The sequence below is a fragment of the Barbatula barbatula genome, assembly GCF_947034865.1.
Source record: "Barbatula barbatula genome assembly, chromosome: 11".
NCBI classification, from domain to species: Eukaryota; Metazoa; Chordata; class Actinopteri; order Cypriniformes; family Nemacheilidae; genus Barbatula; species Barbatula barbatula.
Genome location: NC_136774.1, coordinates 11391706 through 11410545, shown reverse-complemented (window position 1 = coordinate 11410545; position 18840 = coordinate 11391706). Strand labels below are relative to the sequence as shown.

At 37.6% G+C, this 18840-nt stretch overlaps 1 protein-coding gene across 1 annotated transcript in view; it reads left to right on the top strand.

Annotated features, from left to right (window-relative positions):
• gfra2a (GDNF family receptor alpha 2a) overlaps positions 1–16506 on the top strand; it is a 61254-nt gene extending 44748 nt beyond the window's left edge. The window contains exons 5-9 of the mRNA XM_079467287.1: positions 940–1049; positions 2179–2319; positions 5458–5615; positions 13009–13059; positions 13929–16506. Coding sequence (XP_079323413.1) covers positions 940–1049; positions 2179–2319; positions 5458–5615; positions 13009–13059; positions 13929–14051 — 583 coding nt within the window. The 3' untranslated portion in view covers positions 14052–16506. The remainder of the gene's footprint in view (positions 1–939; positions 1050–2178; positions 2320–5457; positions 5616–13008; positions 13060–13928) is intronic.
• Positions 16507–18840: the final 2334 nt, after the last annotated feature.

Sequence of the window (18840 nt, the reverse complement as noted above, 5' to 3'; positions counted from 1 at the left end):
GACGTCTGAATCGGCTCTTTAAAATGCTGAAACTAGGCTTGAGTACACAAATGTTTCTTTTAAATACAATTCAGTTTACAGCCTGTTTTCAGCACACTGGTAATTGTGGCAGGCAAATAGCACAGCATTCTGTTCAAGGGGCTTTCTATATTAAACCTTCTGCCATTTAGGTATGAAACCAACCCTAAGCACTGAAAAGACACAATGTAAATAAAATATGGAAAACGTGTTTTAATTGCATTCTACAATGCAGTTAAACTAAACTGTGTTTTGCCCCTGAAATACTGCAAAGGTTTTAGTAAAAATGTAAGTCAATGTTTTTGTGTGGTTGTCTGTGGGTGTTAAGAAACGTTCACCTGTAGTTTTTACTCTATAGAGAATTTACCCCAGGTCTCCTGAAATACTTTTCACATTTTAAAATTCTCCACAACAACATATAGCTAGAAAGACAAACAGACTAAAAGATAGACTGAGACCAAAAAAGACGATTATAGAAGGACAGTTCAAGTGCTGGTGGAAACCCTTGTGGCCCTCCATGCTGCAGAGAAGAGGTCCTGTTTTCTATCTGACCCCCAGGATGCCTCCCAACCACTAACATGTTGTGGTCACAGTCAGCAATGATGACTAACGAAGAGCGGAAAAGATGAGAAAAGGAGGGAGAGCTAGTCATAATTCAGTCTTGAAGAAAAAGCAATGATGTGGAAAGATGGAGATGCAGTTGAGCTTGCAAAAACTCAATCTCTGTCTTTTGAGTATTATAGACTGGACCCTTCGGGCATAAACACACACACACACACACACACACACACACAAACAAACGAACTACTCGATTGACACATAACTTTCGTCAGCCCTGGGCAAGCTAGCTATAGACTGCACTTTGTTTTTCATATAAAGTATTTTGATGTTGGCAAGTTGATGTTGTGTTTTTGTGGCAAGGTCACGGCTGGCTGATTTCCACGCAAACTGTCAGATGACCCCTCACTCCGTCTCCAGTTGTCTCAACGATGACTATCAGGCCTGCCTGGCGTCCTACACCAGACTCATCGGTGAGTGAAAGAATTTAATCACTAGTCAATATGTTGTTCTTTGATAGATCTATTAGAAAATGTACTTTAGAGAAATAAATAACCACAATCAGACTAGAGGCGTCACAATATACAGTATCGTCAATAACCATGATATAATAAACCGAGATTGTCGATACCGTGTTAATTCTATGTTTTTCTAAGCTTTCATAGTTCCTAGTTTATTAATTACCTGTATGGATGCAATGAGTTGGATGTTGGATCATATTTTCTTCGCTCTTATTTTTGTAAATAGCAACAGCACAGACTTTATTTAAATGTATTAAATTATACATTTTAAGTCAAATTTGAGTTCATGTTTTTAATAAAATAAATATTAGATAGCAAAAATTACCTTTGAAGAATTTTCTTATTGTATTTTTATCTTAACTTACATTTAGGCACATTTACAGTCGTTAAATGGATTCAATTCATGTTCAGTCACATTAATTGAATGCAGAACAACTAGCTAGTATTGTATAGTAATGTATGAAATTGACCTATATTGGTATCGGAATCTGCCAATAAATGTTTGTTAAAATCGGTATAGGCCCAAAATAATCCTATCGGTGTGTCCCTAATATAAACCGTTTTTTTAAACTAGAAAGATCCTTTGTTAAACACCTAAAAAACATAGTCAAAGCTTCGAAAACAGCTAAAGTATGGCACCTTTAATACGGCAAATTAGTTTGGCCACGATAACTGCAAAGTTAAATATCGCGATAGCCCTAAACCAGACACATTTGTCACACATTTCCACTGTACACAATTTCAGACATACAGTATACTGTAAGTCCAAAGCACTATTCATTTCTAAAATGTGAACCTCTAAGTATTTCTAACTATATGAAGCATTAAAAAGAACAGATTCCCCCAAATTACAGCAATGACAGATATTTTATTTTCAGAAAACTATTGCTTTGAAAATAAACAAAACAACTGATAAACCATGTTTGATGTTCAATTTGGTGACAAATACCAAAATTACAGCAATGACGTTCTAAAGTAACTGAAGTAATGTATATGGCTAAATTAATTTCATAATTCAGTGTGGCACATCATTTAGGAACCTTGACATCTTTTAAGATTTGTTCTGTATCTTTCCCTGTAGGGACAGACATGACTCCAAACTACGTAGACTCGGGTCACGCCAACTTCACCATCTCCCCCTGGTGTACCTGCCGAGGCAGCGGGAATCAGGAGGAGAAGTGCGAGAAATTCCTACAGGACTTTAAAGAAAACACCTGTCTCCGTAAGTCATTCTTCCTGTGTTATTAAAATATTCTTTATGTCAAGCGTCGATTTTCTGTATTTACATTTGATTCAGGATTGATACTCTGCTTTTTGATTGGTAATTCAGAATATTGTACAGAAATATGTGACCCAGTCTTTAAAAATCAGGCTAAATAAGTCTCCAAATCTAGTTATGAGATAAGACTCATCAAAGTTTGATTTCAAGCATTCATTTCACTGATTTCAATATTTGAAATGGCCTTACTCTTAAAGGTATCAAGATTATATGTAGAAAACAGTTCAAATATATGTAGAAAACAGTAAAAACACGGACAGTTTTTCACAGACTGGGTCACATGTACAGTATAGATGGTTTCAACAACATAAACAACACTGACAGAGGAACCAAGAGTGAGAGAGCATCAGACGGGACTAACCAAGGAGGGGAGTCACTACGTGTGGAGCATTACCTCAGATACACGGGCTCACCTCGTGTGTGAAACTCACGTATATTGGGCCTTGAAAACGAGTAGATTAGGAATCTGCCAAGGTAGTTGAGGATATGCACCAGAGCAGCCTCCGTGACGTTCGAAAACAGGGAGACAGGGCCAGACCGAAGGGTGGGAGCTTGTAATGGTATGCTCGACCATCGAGGGCAAACCGAAAAAGCGTTCTGTGCCGTGGGAGAATCGAGACACGAAGTACGCGTCCTTTGAGTCGATAACCACAAACCAATCCTGATTTCGGACGGACTTTAGGATGTGTGTGTGGGCACACTTTACAGCACACTCTACCAGGGGTACCAACATAGCCCTTAGCTGCTCCAGAGTCGAGGCAAGTCAGGGCGACCGAGCTGTCTGGCTCGAGGATGGTTGGTCGCACCAAAGACTTCAGCGGCGAGACATGCCTGGCGACACATCAGAATTTGCTCTGTTAGAAATATGCTCTTTGAAGACACCTCTGACCAACAAGTTGCAAACCCCAGTACGAGTTATTTAAATTTTTAGTGAACTGTCCCTTTAACTTCACGTGCATCCCATGAAACCATCAATAAAATATGGTGATTAGAAATTTTGACAAGGATGGAAGGTGATTTGCTTGTGTTTTCCTTGTGTTGAACCTTACCACCAGAATGTTAATGTCTGAGGGTTTGGTAACTAATGTCATGCTTGTTAGCTGACAGTAAATTTACAGGCTGACGCTACAGTAATAAGGTTTCCACTTGGGTTTGTTATCATCTAATCCTGCAGGACTCCTTGTTTGGCATTTCATAGTAATGAAGTGTCATTTCAGCCATTTAAAACTCACTTTTATTCATTTTTCTCATGGCAATTAATGAAATGAATAGAGATACTGCCACAGATCTTTTGGATGTCTCTCTGTCTCTGGACAGGTTTTTCTGTCTCTACATTACAGATAGATGTCCGTTCTATACTGTCAGATGTAGGACACCTTAATACAAAATGCTCACATCATCATTACAGATGATGGCAAAAGTCCCCACCCCTGACATGGAGATCTCGTACACTACATAGCCCAGAGCACATGGTTATCCATAACTGGTTTTTAAGGCCTTTTAATTCTAGTGAGGATCTTAACACTACATCATACTGACGTTTTAGAAATGTGTGTGTCTCCAACAGTTCGGGACAGTGTTCTCTGTTCCAGCATGATAATACCGCTGTGCACAAACTGAGGTCCATAAAGAAGTGATTTACTGATTGTGGTCTGGAGAAACTTAACTGGCCTGTACATAGCCCACTGAAATTCACATCAGACATGCCTGTCTGTGCTTGTGGTGAAGTCAAGATGTCAATAAATATATCAATTTTAAACAAAGAAAAGCTCTTGTTTCTATCCAGGCAAGCACGTGTATTGATGATTCAAGAAAGCGTTTGCCTGCAAAGGTGGCAAGAAAAGGCAGTTTTGTCAGGGGAAATTGTGATGATATCATTCAGGAGACACATGTCATTTGAGAGCTAAGAAGAGAGACAGACAGAGGGACTGTTCACAACTGACAGATATTTGAGAAAGAAGTTGTAAAGAAGAGTTGATTTGTTTGGGGGAAACTAACGAACTTTAGTACTCCTTAGGACTATATGAGTGTTTCTAAAAATACCCCAAAAATATTTTGTAGACTAAATTAAGAGGGAAGTATGTTACTGTGTGTGTTACTATCCAAAATAATCCCAAAGTTTGAGTGTTTGGCAGGAATATATTCCCAAGAGTGAAATAAATAACAGCGAGAAACATAAAAAAAGAAACATAATAATAAACTTCACAGCTTCAGGCATTAGCTCTGGAGATTTTTCATCCAATATCCCGCTGTGAGATGCTCAGATACAGAGAAAGATTTTTCAAGTCAAAACAAGCTCTGTTACAGTATAATTTGCGACGGTGATCATGGTTCTGTTTGAAAACTCTCTTCATTGACAGCGTTTTAAGGAAGGCACCAAATTGTAGGTAATGAAAGGCAGCTTTGCAAGCGTATGGATCAATCTCACAATGCACTGCAAAAAGAAAATAATAACAATCAAAGTTCTTAAAAATGCTCAGAGCAATATCGATGGAGATTTATTATATTAAGTTATGTTTTCGAAAGCTTTGTTTTTACAGTCCACACTACCCTGATTTCAGATTCATCCCTGTGAATGGAATGGAAAAATTATGTTTTCCAAATAAAAACATATTAGTATGGACAAGGTCCAAATCACTTATTTGCAAATCACAATACATATGGTAGTATGGTAGTAGTGACTGCAAAGTTTCTGTCTAAAAATATTCTTTTTATGTAAATAACTACTGTATATGCTAATAGTAGAGAGCAAGTTCCCTCAACTTTTTTCACGTTTAAGCAAACAGCTTGTAAGCATGTGGTGGTGAATATGTGTTCTGGTTTGTTTTTCCAACAATTAAATCTTTGCCAAATTGGTATTTAACAGAGCTGCTGACCCCCAGATACAGCTTACTTCGCTTTGCTGTTAACAAACTTGGCAAGCGAAACGCATATTGCTTTCTCCTGGGAACTATATACTCGCCGACTTTCTTCCTACTGAAACATTCTGTTATGAAAATGTTTTTTCCCCTCACAAAGGTCAACTTTAATAATAATTTCTTCCATCTGTTTCTTATTTTTTTCCCATTCATTTTCCTGCAGGAAATGCAATTCAGGCTTTTGGCTACGGGTCCAAGCCTGACCCTCAGCCTACAAGCAACCCGATCAAGCCCGATCTCGTGGCCACTGCCAATGTTCCGAAAACAACCATGGAACCCGGGGAGGAACCCTGCATCATCTCGTCCTGTGCAAATTTACACGTAAGTGAGGTTTCTTGCATTTATACAAACGACAACTTATTTTCCAGATTTTTTATATGTTATTTAGATCTATAATATAGTGGTGCATAATGATGATACCTTTTGGTGATTTGTATGATGTCTAATGTAATCATACTAACAAAAAGTGCTCAAGCAGCTTACTGTTGCTATAGTTACCTCCCCGGTTCTGTAAACCCCTGTAAAAATGCAAGGTCATGCTAACTTGTAGGGTCGAATTAATTATTTGTAGAATCTAAAATGTCAGAAAACCCCCTTCATAACGTTTTGTTTTGTCTTCCCTGTGGGACTTCATACCTGTATCTGTCAAACCAGCTTATAATTTCTAGCCTGTGTGTGCAGGTAAACCACCTTATTGTTAAGGTGGTCTTTATTTACACCTACAATTAGTAGTATTTACAAACTGTTAGTTGTATTGTGTATGTACACTTTGTAAAGTTCTAAAGTGAAAAGCAACGTGGTGGAGTAAATGTATAATCGAACATTGTAAATATTTAGAGGAAGTGACCCCACATGTTTTCTGTGTAATGCTCCTTCCAGTAATACCTTAAATGATTGCTGGTATTAAACCCACGTGCATTTCTAACAAGCTCACTATGATTTTAAATATTCCACATCTCACTGAACACATGCCTCTGTTTTACATTTACTTTTATCCAAATTACTTTTTATTGGTCTTTAAACAAATACAATATTTATTCTGATCCTAAACCTCCATCTATATCTATAAGAGGTATCTAAAGAGGTATCATCTTATGTACAGTGCATCCAGAAAGTATTCACAGCGCTTCACTTTTACCACATTTTGGCCTGAATGGCAAGCGTCATGTCTGGAGGAAACCAGGCACCACTCCTCACCTGGCAAATACTATCCCTACAGTGAAGCATGTTGGCAGCATCATGTTGTGGGGATGTTTTTCAGCGGCAGGAATTGGGAGACTAGTCAGGATCGAGGGAAAGATGAATGCAGCAATGTACAGAGACATCCTTGATGAAAACCTGCTCCAGAGTGCTCTGGACCTCAGACTGGGGCGAAGGTTCATCTTCCAACAGGACAATGACCCTAAGCACACAGCCAAGATAACAAAGGAGTGGCTACAGGACAACTCTGTTAATGTCCTCGATTGGCCCGGCTAGAGCCCAGACTTGAACCCGATTGAACATCTCTGGAGAGATCAAAAAATGGATGTGCACCGACGCTCCCCATCCAACCTGATGGAGATAAATGAGAGAAACTACCCAAAAATAGGTGTGACAAGCTTGTAGCATCATACTCAAAAAGACTCGAGGCTGCAATTGGTGTCAAAGATGCTTCGTTTTTTATAAATTTGCAAAGATTTCAAGCAAACTTCTTCCACGTTGTCATTATGGGGTATTGTTTGCAGAATTTTTAGGAAAATAATGAATTGAATCCATTTTGGAATAAGGCTTTAACATGACAAAATGTGGAAAAAGTGAAGCGCTGTGAATAGTTTCCGGATGCACTGTACATCTTGGAAAAATTACATTTCGCTTGAAGAAACGTGAGGATCTGTTTTTAAATGTTGGGGTAGCTTCCTTTCATTTTTAGATATAACAACAGGACAGAAGTCATAACCTTTTATTTCTTTAAAGCTAATTATATTCTCTTGTGGCACTGGGAATGGGGAGTTGGGGGGTGCATAGGGTTGTGTTATAAGGAATTATTTGTTTAAAACTGATCCTTATTTTACTGTAAAACCCAATAAATACAATAAAAAATTGACTCTGCCAACTATGATAAAAAAACTGGCTTTTTTAAGGAATGGTTAAGGAGTACAAGTTATATTAATATTATCTGGTTACTTCTCCCAGGTATTGGCAATAACAATTCTGTATTTATAGAATACAAATGAATCAAGTGCCACACTCATTCATTTAGCTGTTATATAGTGAATGAGAAACACATGGCAACATATTTACACACAGGTATACTGTATCCTAACCGGCACTTTGCATTTAATTAACGGTGATTGGACAAGTTGACAATAGTCAAGCTGTGAACAGCTGTAGAGTAAACAACCGACAAGAAAAATTTGTTGACATTGGTACCTTTGTTTGGTTAATTGCACAAACAAACACACTCACGTACACACACAATATTCCATTGGTGTTTCGGGATTTTTCACAAGTGTAGGATGTTCTCATGGGATGTTTGAAGGGCTCATATAAAAGTCAAAAATTTAAAATGTACATGCCCCTAAAAAACAGAGCAAACTAACTACAAAGAAAAACGTGTCGTACGTCGTAATTTCCCCCAGGAGCCTAAAAACTGCATGACGTGCTTGCGCGTGTGGCTGTTTGTGCACGCGGACGTGCTGGGCCAGCAGAGCAATGCTTCATTTATTGTAAAAACGATAATTAGTGCATTACCCAAGCAGGAAGTTATACGTAATTAGAGATTGCCTGAGGCGAGACATTGTCAAACTTTCCCATTCTCCGGCTATTGAAAAACATGTCAGATGTGCTTCACAGATTCGCTCGAATGCGGAAACTCATATTTTTTCTCAGGTCCCACTCAAATGAAAGATGAATAGTTTGCCATGGGCCATTTTTCTCATTTTGACAGGTAGAGAGAAAATAGGCGAAGTCGCGCTCTGTTTACCTTGTTTTAATTCCAGGCCGAGTTTGACATCGCTGTGATTTTTGGAGGTTAAATTCAAAGGGAGCGCTTTGCTCTGTCTAGCAGGTCCAATGCCACTTAAAGCTCGCCTTGGGCAGGAAAGATGTTCCCATACAGAATCTACATCTAGAAGTGACATGTTTCGCTCTTGGGCACAACTGAGAGAATGAATCCATTCAGCCAACACTATAAACTGTCCCCGTTGCTCTGTTGAAATGAAATACTTTGTCGCTAGATTTGCGTTTTTCGTTTGCCTCCGGAATATTATTGAGAAGCATCGAGACACTTTGGCATGAAGAGCTCTGGTCTGCCACTGCGTTATTACATTTCTCAGAATAAAAGAGAAAATGCACTATACAATACACAGCACTCAAACAGAAATAAATCACAAAAGGCGCAACAAAGAACATTTAACATTTAATAACAGCCATTAAACATCACAGCTTTACTTTCATGATCCTAATTCAACGCCTCCCTCTCTTATTTCTCTCGGAATATTGGACTTGATTAAGCATGAAGCGAATGTTGTTTCATGATGTTCTTACAATCCGCCGTTCCGGACATCTACACACAGGTGTCAGTACAACGTGCGATAATTTTCCTGATAAAAAGGGAATTTAAGAATAGAGTAGCTGTGAAGAAATGCATGAATATGTTTGAGTGTGGGGGCGTGCAAAGCTGCACAAGATGACACATCAGCGTCTCTTCCTTTGTTTCTGTGTAAACAATCAGGACGAGCCGGAGAGTTATAATGCAGAGCGAGCGAGAAATGAGGGGAAAGCAGAGCTGTGAACAGAGATCTGGGCTGATGTCAACAGGCAGCTGACACACATCACTGCTCTCGCTAATTAATTGGCTTTTAGTCACTGTCCTCTGTTTCTCTCACCCCTCTCATGACATCAGCTAACAATTCCTCTCTCTCTCTCACTCTCTCTCTCTCTCTCTCACTCTCTCTCTCTCTCTCTCTCTCTCTCTCTCTCTCTCTCTCTCTCTCTCTGTTCTTGCCAGCTGCACTTCTGGTGGTTGTGGCTCTTGCCTAAGCCTGCATCTAATTACACATGTTTACACAGGAAACGCTGAAAGTTCACTGCGCGAGCTAACGCTTATTCAACACACTCACTACACTTCCAGATCAGGTGAAGTGACACGTAAACAAACAGAAAGATTTACAGCACAAAAGCAAACAAAAATAATTAGACATTGGCAATGTATTCTGTCTAAACATATTCTGTCCAAAATGGATACAAAAAAATAAACACAACGCATGCAAAGTTTATAAAGACATAGCCCGGGAGAATGACTACAGAATATTACAACAAAAGAGGATCAACAAATATTAAAATTCTTGTCAGTTCCTGCGACCCAATTCACATATGTCCTAAATATTTTTTCCCCAATTATTGCATGCTGAAATGGGCATTCCCAAAGTTCCTGGATGGTTGTTTCTGGTAAAAAAGTGTATATGCACAAACACAGGCATATATTACCCACAACTCATCGCGAGAGGGCGGAGTTTCGACACAGTCTCAAGGCAGTTTGTGATGTAGTCACGAAATTTAGAATCCATTAAGTCATGTTCATGGACATGAATTTCCTTTTTTCATGTTAGTCAGCACGAATTTCAATGTAATGTAGGCTATTTTTAAAACACAGTATCTTATATATGTATAAACTCATATCGACTCAATCTAACGGATATTCTTATGCATTTGACAAGGTGGCTCATTCGTGTGAATTTCAATGGTCTCATTCGTACGTTTTATGTAAGGGATAATGTACAGGCAGCCGATTTGCATCGGGTCCTGATCACACTGTCTGGGCTTATGTCTGTGATAACAGCCGGCTGCTTGTACATTATCCTGCTTATTACATGGCTACTTGCCACAAGAGAAAAAATGGCCATGAAATGTGAATTTGAAATATTTGAATAGCTAATTTTTACAGAATGTGGACCTTCAACGGGGAAAAGCCGTTTACTTTCGGTTTTGCTAGGGACACGAAAAAAAATTGTGCTGAGTGAGACTAAAAAAGGGGAAATTTGTCTCCATAAACACAAATGAATAGAATCTAAATATGGTGACTATGTCACAAACTGCCTAGAGACTGTGTTGGAAGTTGTGACACAGCTCTGCAATAATAAAGTTAAATAAGTACTTCACTGAATTTATAAAGCTAATTATACATTAAACATAAATACATAAATGGAAAGAAGAGATGTATTGTATGTTTAGGATGTTAATGCCTCATTTTGAATTCCTGAGTAGTCTTCCATAACAAAAAAGTATATACTTCAAGGGTGTAGAAAGGTTAGTAAGCAGCAAATGTTTGCTTTCTTTACTGTGAGCTTTTGGTTTTCTGTGAATGTAGAATAAAATCCAGATATGATGTGGTTTGCATATTGTCAGATAACTTCAATAAATAAATTCCTAATAATTTGGTGTTGTGCATTTTGCACCATACATCTCGTATTTTGATGGTTTAATTAGACCCAAGTGGTGATTAAAAGCAAATATTTGGGGGATAAAACGAACTGTGATGACTCCCAGAGCTTTTTATCTACAAGGGTGTATGCAAATAAGTCATAGGCATGAATGCATATGAAATTCCATTTTGCATGAATATGAGTTGCAATTCCACAGGATGTATCACCGTGTGATAAATCCCCGCATCCGTTCAATAAATTTGCCCCATTTGTGACGTTTAAAAGCCTCATCTTAGATAAAAAAGATCCAATAGACCAGGGCACCTTAACAGCTCATATAATGCACTTACTTTAAAAATATCTTGAAATCACTCATTCTAATAGCCTTTCATTCTCTACCTTTTAATCAGAGGAGAGATTAAGATCGATTGAGTCTGGAGTAAATAGCGGTGTGTGGAAAGAAGGTTGACCAGGGGAGCAGCGCGCACTGAACACAATAAGGAGGCAAATCCCTATGGGATGCCGTCTCTACCTCTTGGCCGATGTGTGTTTCATGTGGCCTTTACGTTTTCTGGAACACAGCACTTGATTAATGACCCCGTGAAATCAAAATTGGAGTTTTGTGCCTTTTAGTTCACGTTAGTTAGCTTTGAAGATATCTATAGGATATAGTGTACTTCAAAAAAATGACTACATTAACCTGTAGCAGATAGCCGCATTAAAATATAATTTTTTCTTTCGTTAAACCCAACACAAATATTTGGATGACTCATCTCGCACCACACAAGATTTTGTCCAATCCAATTCCTCTCTACAAAAAGACACCGCCTGCAAGCCACTAGCAAGTTTCACAGTGTAGTTCACGGCTATGAGAAAGTAAAGTCTAACTTAAAAAAGTACTAAAATAAATTATAAAATAATTCAGTTAGAAAACTACACTTTCAACGTCTTTAAATGCCAAGAGGCATTCCTGAGCTCTTAGGAAACAATTCGGCACTGCAATACGGAGCGAGATCAGACATCAGCATTGTCCACGTGCTACACTTCTCTCCTATCTGAGGTGTCGGGAGACGATTACATCTCCTCTAAGCCTCAGTGTTCTTATTGCAAATGCCAGCCTGGTCGTGCGGATGTGCTCGAGGCCCAGCTGAAAGGTCTCCGTCTTTATTCTAACTTAATTGAAAACAGATTTATTGGATAAGGTCGAGTCTGCATCTGTGCAAGTGCACTAGTTCAATCCCACCCTTCTTTGTCATAAACAATGCCGAGCGTGATGAAGTGACGTCTTGACAAACAAGCATTGATGACCTTGTTTGGGGAACAGAATTCCACACGGCAAGGTAATAAACGTATGGTGAGATGTGTGAATGGAATGGGAAGGATTTGCACCTCCTTGTAAAGACCTTCAAGAGTATTAGGCCTGATGAGAATTCGGCCACTTTATAGAAAGTGAAAACCGCATGGGTAGATGGGGACGGTGCCAATAAGACTGCTCAACATACTGAATAATATTGTACATGTCTGCCTGTATAATAGTGTTGGTAGTTTACTGAACTAAAATATTTTACTTGCATTTCATGTAAATGCCAAAAGTGCCAAAAAAAGACAAGTGAGATATGAAGGTCCAGTGTGTAATTTTGGGGAGTATCTATAGAAATGCAATATAATATAGATAGCTATGTCTTCAGAGGTATATAAAGAGCTTACACAATGAAGGGTTATGTTTTTATTACCTTAGAATGGGCTATTTCTATCTACATACACTGCGGGTCCCCTTGCATGTAATTCACCATGTTCTGTCAGCCGTCGTAGTGCTTCAAAAGGGAGAGGGAGGGGTGGAGTGAGAAGTTGGTTGCAATTCGCAACCTTGCCGCTAGATATTACTGACCTTTAATGTATCTTAGTTAATTTGATCTGTATAGAGCCATAATGTGATCTTATGTAGATGCAAAAAGAATGTTAGTACTCTTAAATGGCAATCATTTGAAGATGTTTTGCCTTCATGATGATGCAGTTAAGGCATCGAACAGCTGAAAAATGACCACTGTGAAAAAATAAGTATTGATCCGCTCAAAGAGATAACGCTTGTTAAGAAAACAAGACACAAACTGATTGTTTTGACACATCTTGATGTAATTACAAAACATTAGTTTTTTGCATTAACATGATGTTGCGACTTTACAAAAAGGCAGTATTTTTCCTGTACTTTATATAAATACTAATATTTTGACTGCTTAACTTTTAAGGTTTTGTGTATCTCAACTTATTGATTAATAAAATAAATACTAATATCAATATTTTTTATTTTTCAGGAACTTGGAGAGGATTGCTATCCTTCAAAAGACTACATCTGCGAAAGTGAGGTAAGAAGTGGAAAGAAACTTTCCAAGCCAATGATTTGAGTAATCTCAAGTAATGCATGTGCATGAGAAGGAAGACGTCCAAATGATTCATTTGCAACTCAATTTTGTATTTGAAATATCATGTTTCTTTTATTGTGCATTCCAATTAAAGGTCCAGTGTGTAATTTATTTGGAGGATCTATTGACAGCAATTCTACATAATACACCGAAATATGTCTTCATAGGTGTATAATGACCTTACATACTGTATGTGTTATGTTTTTATTATCTTAGAATGAGCTATTTCTATCTATATACACCGCAGGTCCAATTACATGGAATTCACCATGTTGTTTCTACAGTAGTCCCAATCGGACAAACTGCTCTGCAGAGCGTGTTTCATAAATACGGTATCTACTTCGGCATAGAAGCAAAAATGTGACAACATCTGGGCCTTTAATGTCAATCAATCTGCAATTGGGTTGTTTTAATTAAGTAATAATAAACCAAAAGAATACAGCTAACTAACACAATAAAAAACTTTTAACTCTATTTTTAGTTATCTGTCTGTACCTTTCAATGTTATTATGAATAATAACTGGAGTTTGGATTTGGTTTTGTTCTGCAAAAACATGTCCAGGTAGCCAACACATGGTTTTAGGACCGGTTTTGTGTACATAGTTGACACACAATGCAAAACTCATGATGCTTCTAAAACCATGTGTAGGCACCCTGAAATGTTCTTTGTGTTTGAAAAGTCCTTCATTTTTTATGCTAAATATATTTTAAATGTATTTAATTATTTTGGGATGAAATGTAACATGTGCTTCTGAGATTAACAGATTTTACACAGTCTGGTCTAATGATTTTGTCAATCTGGTTTTTCGTAGGTTCCCGGCAGTCCACCTAACACAAGGGTAGAAGATCCTAGGAATTCAAGTCCAGACACAAAAGCCCTGACTGACGTCTTCATGCTATGTCTGCTGTTTGCTCTCGGAATCCTCACTATATAAAACTGCCTGAGCTTCATGTTCCTGCATAGGGAGGACACGGCCAATGGAAACTCTTCATAATCATCTTCAGACCAAACTCACACCTCTCTACTCTATACTGCAACTCTTTTCCTTTCAAACATACGCCGAACCACAAAGAGAGACAACAAAGAGACACATATTGCAAGGACTGCTGCATATTTGCAAAGGCAGAATGGGAGAGATGCTGAGCAACTGACAAAGAAATGGACATTGCTTACTCGATTCCAAAGTAAAGACCTGTTGGGTATGCCGATGGGTCTTATGGCTGATTGGTGGACCTGGAACTGAAAACCCAGGCAATGAGCTTTCCAGTCTATTCCTGCCGCCCCACACTGCCTAGAAAGGGGCATCTCGCACACCCCACCAGGCCCGTTGTCTTCAAACGGATTACCCAGAAACATTCTCCATACCGGCCCCACTGCCCATTTATCACATTTTCAGAGCTCCTCTTTGACAGGGGCTTCAGCTTTCTCGTCGTGATTCTTCTTTCCACTTCCGTCTTTTCCCTTCCCTTTGTCTACCAGTCGAACAGGAGTAATTACTTTCCCGTGGTCCTTTTAAAACATGAAGCATTTGAAGACACAGTGAAAACTCTCTCCGTACTTTGTTTGATAGATTCGGAAAAGAACATTGAGATAAAAGTTGATTTAAACGTACCGGTGGGTGAAGGGGCGCTGATTTTTACGAGAGGATTAGCCGGGGGTCAGAGAGTGTATGGTGACGATGGGCTACCCACACATGTATCATTTTGTCTGTGAATATGAATGTTTTTTCTTTCCAAAAGTACAGCTGTTAATTATTACGTAATGTCTTTAAGTGAAGGATGTTGAGGCTGAAGAAATGTCTAGGATTCTTAAGACGAGCAGTAGGAGGGGAAGGACTGTGTGACCGCAGAAGTGCTCAGACCAGTAATCACGCTAGTAATTGCAGAATCTAGCTCCGACTAAATGGAGAAAAGTTTCAAAGACGGTGAGCACTCTGACACATTCATGGTTACGTGAATCTTTGTGTGCAATTATTGATGTGGCCTTACTCTTTGTTTTTCCTCATTATTTTCGAGATGCTAAGGCAGCACGCTGTGTGGAAAAGACAGTTTATGGGGAGTTTTGATAAGGGGAAAAAAGTGTATTCAACCCAATTTACAAATTCAGTAAATGCACTAGATTCTTTTATCAACATTCCAAATAATGACGTTAAGAACAGACATCTACAGTATATATATATAAATATAAATGTAAAGTACAAATCTGAAAAGATTTATATATTGTGTCTTAGGCTTGTTAAATATGTACCATCGCAGCGAAACAAATGACAAAAATGAACATACTTTGTGTAAATACGACACTATTGGGAAAGAAAGAAATTCATTAAAGACATGTTGTATCGGTCAGGGTTCATGTGTGTAAACAGATTACCAGTCGACATCAACAGGATTTTGTTTTTCCTTCAAATGAAAATGAGTCAATACTTTGTAGAACTAAAGGCTTTATAAGATCAATGCTGTGCTGCTGTACTGTAATGTTGTTTCTGAAGGATACGATGATTTTACAAATCTGCTCTTTTTTACCATGCATCGCAGAAAACAAATGTTTCTGTTCTTGTTTCTTTCATTGGATTGAGTCGTTTGAGCAAAGCCCTGAGGTTCGAGTGTTCTGACTAAACGCTGCATTTCTCTAATAGTGGTGTATCTGAACACTTGGAAATATATAGACGTGTAAACAGTATATTTTTGACAAAACAAAATATATTTTAGGGGAGTTATAAAGGCAGGTTTGTCATTTTTCGGTGAGAACGAAAACAAATTTAAAGGGCGAGAAAATGATCTTGTAGCCAGATTGACGTTGATTGGTTCAATGTGGGCACAGACTTACTGGCGAACAGAATTTAAAAAGGAAAAAAACATTTGTTGAAATTCTTTGCAAGTTGTCAATTCACATTCAGTACAAGATAATTTGAATACTGATGTACAGAGGTGCAAAGTGCCTGCCAAATAGTCCCCAACACAGTGTTGAATTATCAAAAACTGTTGTGGATACAGAAGCTTGTGTGTATGTGTGAGTGAGTGAGAGAGAGAGAGAGAGAGAGAGAGAGAGAGTGTATCCTACATGTACAGCATCAATTTGAAACACAAATAGTGTCTGGTGGGTATGTGGGGTGTTTGAGACTGTTTGAATGACAAACGCAAGCTTCACATGCACATATATGAGTGCTCATCTAAAAGTAATAAATCATGATAAAGAGTAGCACTTCACTGACAGCTTATGCCGTGTCACCTGACTTTGATAAGACATTGTGATTTGATCACCAGTTCTATGTCATCTCATTGTTGCTTTGATGTAAGGCTCACCTCCCTTCTGTAGACTGCTGTGAGGTCCAGATATGCTAATGCTGTGCTTGTTTCCTGATCAATAAAGCCACTTCAATTTGTACCGCTTTCCACATTTCTTACGTTTGATCAAGAACAACAAATATTTCAGTTTTAGTCAACTCAACTGCAACATCTATTACATACTGTATATGTTTGCACGTGTAAGATTTTGATTGGGTTTTTTTGGGAATAATTTCAGATTTTAGTACATTGAGTTCTGTGGCATTAACATCTTCAAACAGAGTTACAAAAATGTTCAAACAAGGTAACTGACCACCAAACTTATTGGTTGGATAAACATAGTCCTGCCCCAAACTCACTCGATGTTTGGATATTGATGCTTTGTTTTATAATTGAAGAGTTTCATTTGCAAATAAATCTTTGCTTTATTATTGTACATTGTAAGTAATATAAATAAAACTGCACTTGGGTTTTTTTTAAGTTATAATAACTAAATTAGTACAGGTAATAATACATTATTAATAATAGTAAAACATTGTTTCTGCATAATATAGTGCAACAGAAAAAAATACAGACATTTTTTGTGTTATAGTAATTTGACTGATGTTACACAACTTCCAGATGTGTAGATGTGACTTGATCTTTTTATGGCATTTGTCAAAGTTTTCCAGGTCTAGACCAACAACCTGATGTTTTATTTATTACTAGGTCATTGGTAAGAAGTTCACATAAATGTCATTTCTCTTCACACCAAATGATTGTAATTGTATCATGGCTACAACAATTGTAGCACTAGTTACAATATCAGTAACACTTTTTACAATTAATAATTGTAACACTATTTACAATAAAAATTTCAGTTTAAAGACTAATTGATGAATTCTCACCAGAACAAATATATTTGAGTGAAAAGGTTTTATGGCTGAAAGGATAATCTAGCACCACATAGACTCTTGCTTCAAACATTTACTTCCGACAACAGCTACCACATCATGGTGAAAATTATTTGAGAATATTAGTATTAAAGCCATTATATCATTATATTGATGTGTATTAAATTGAGATACTGTTTGAAACTTACAATTGCTCCCATAATTATAATTGTAACTTCACTGTTATGATCAAATTGCTCATTAGACTAAGAGAATTCTGGGTTATTTTCAATCTATAGTTTGGTTTAAAAGGGGATGAACTCATCTTTACTTTACATACAGTATATAACATATAAAGGTATAATATGGGGGATACCTTCATGTCATTCTAAATCTGACTTTCTTTCCTCTGCAAAACACAACAGAAGATATTTTGAAGAATGTTGAAAACCAAACAACATTGGCCTCAATTTACCTCCATTGTATAGACACAAAACCCCTGAGATATTTCTCGAAATATGTGACCCTGGACCATCTGGTCTTAAGGGTCAATTGAAGAGATACAACTATCTGGCCGAGATACTATTTGACTATCTGGAATCTTGAGGGTGCAAAATGGTCTAAATCAAGTCCTTACCATAGCATATTACTCACGAAAAGAAAGTTTTTATATATTTACGGCAGAAACTTTACACATATCTTCATGGAACATACTCTTTACTTAATATCCTAATGTTTTTTAGCATAAAAGAAAAACGGATCATTTTGATCCATACAATGTATTTTTGGCGATTACTTCAAATGTTTCTGTGCTACTTAAGACTGGTTTTGTGGTCCAGGGTCACATATCTTCTTCGTATTCCACAGAAGAAAGAGTCAGATTCAGATGAAAGTGAACAAATGATGACAGAATCTTTATTTTTAGGTGCACTATCCCTTTAATACAGAGAAATATGTGCCTATAAGACAATCCCATCAAGTTAAACATCTAAATAGATTATAGATCAATGCAGCTCACTTTCCTTTGGAATCCAGTACATTTTGTAGCAGCCAGCCTCAAGATGTTATCAGGTATTTTTTCCACATTAAATGTAAAGAGCCCATTCAACCTTTGTTATATAGATTCGCTCTAAGTAGGTACATGACGTTTGTTGAAACTGGCTCCCAGAAATAAAGGCAAACATGATTTAAATAAACAACTTGCACTGTGTTTTCAATGGTCATGTATCCTTGGTCATTGTCTAATGGTTTTATCTCTAAATGAAATACATTAGCAAGCGGATTTCTAGAAAAAGCCTTAACTGAGACCCACATTGCATGAATATCAACAATGTCTGGTTTTATTTCCCACAGAATTTCAAGCCTTTTCATAAATGAGAGGCTAATTAGTTTCTACTGCATGCAAAGTGTATTCACACACTCGGTTCAGCCACTGTACGTGATGATACTACAAAACAGCTGTTGATACTTCAGACAGAAAAATACTGCCTCATTTAATGATAGTGATAATGCTCTTTTATCTACAATGTTATATATTCGATCAATATAAGTTTGAAATGTCTTTGAG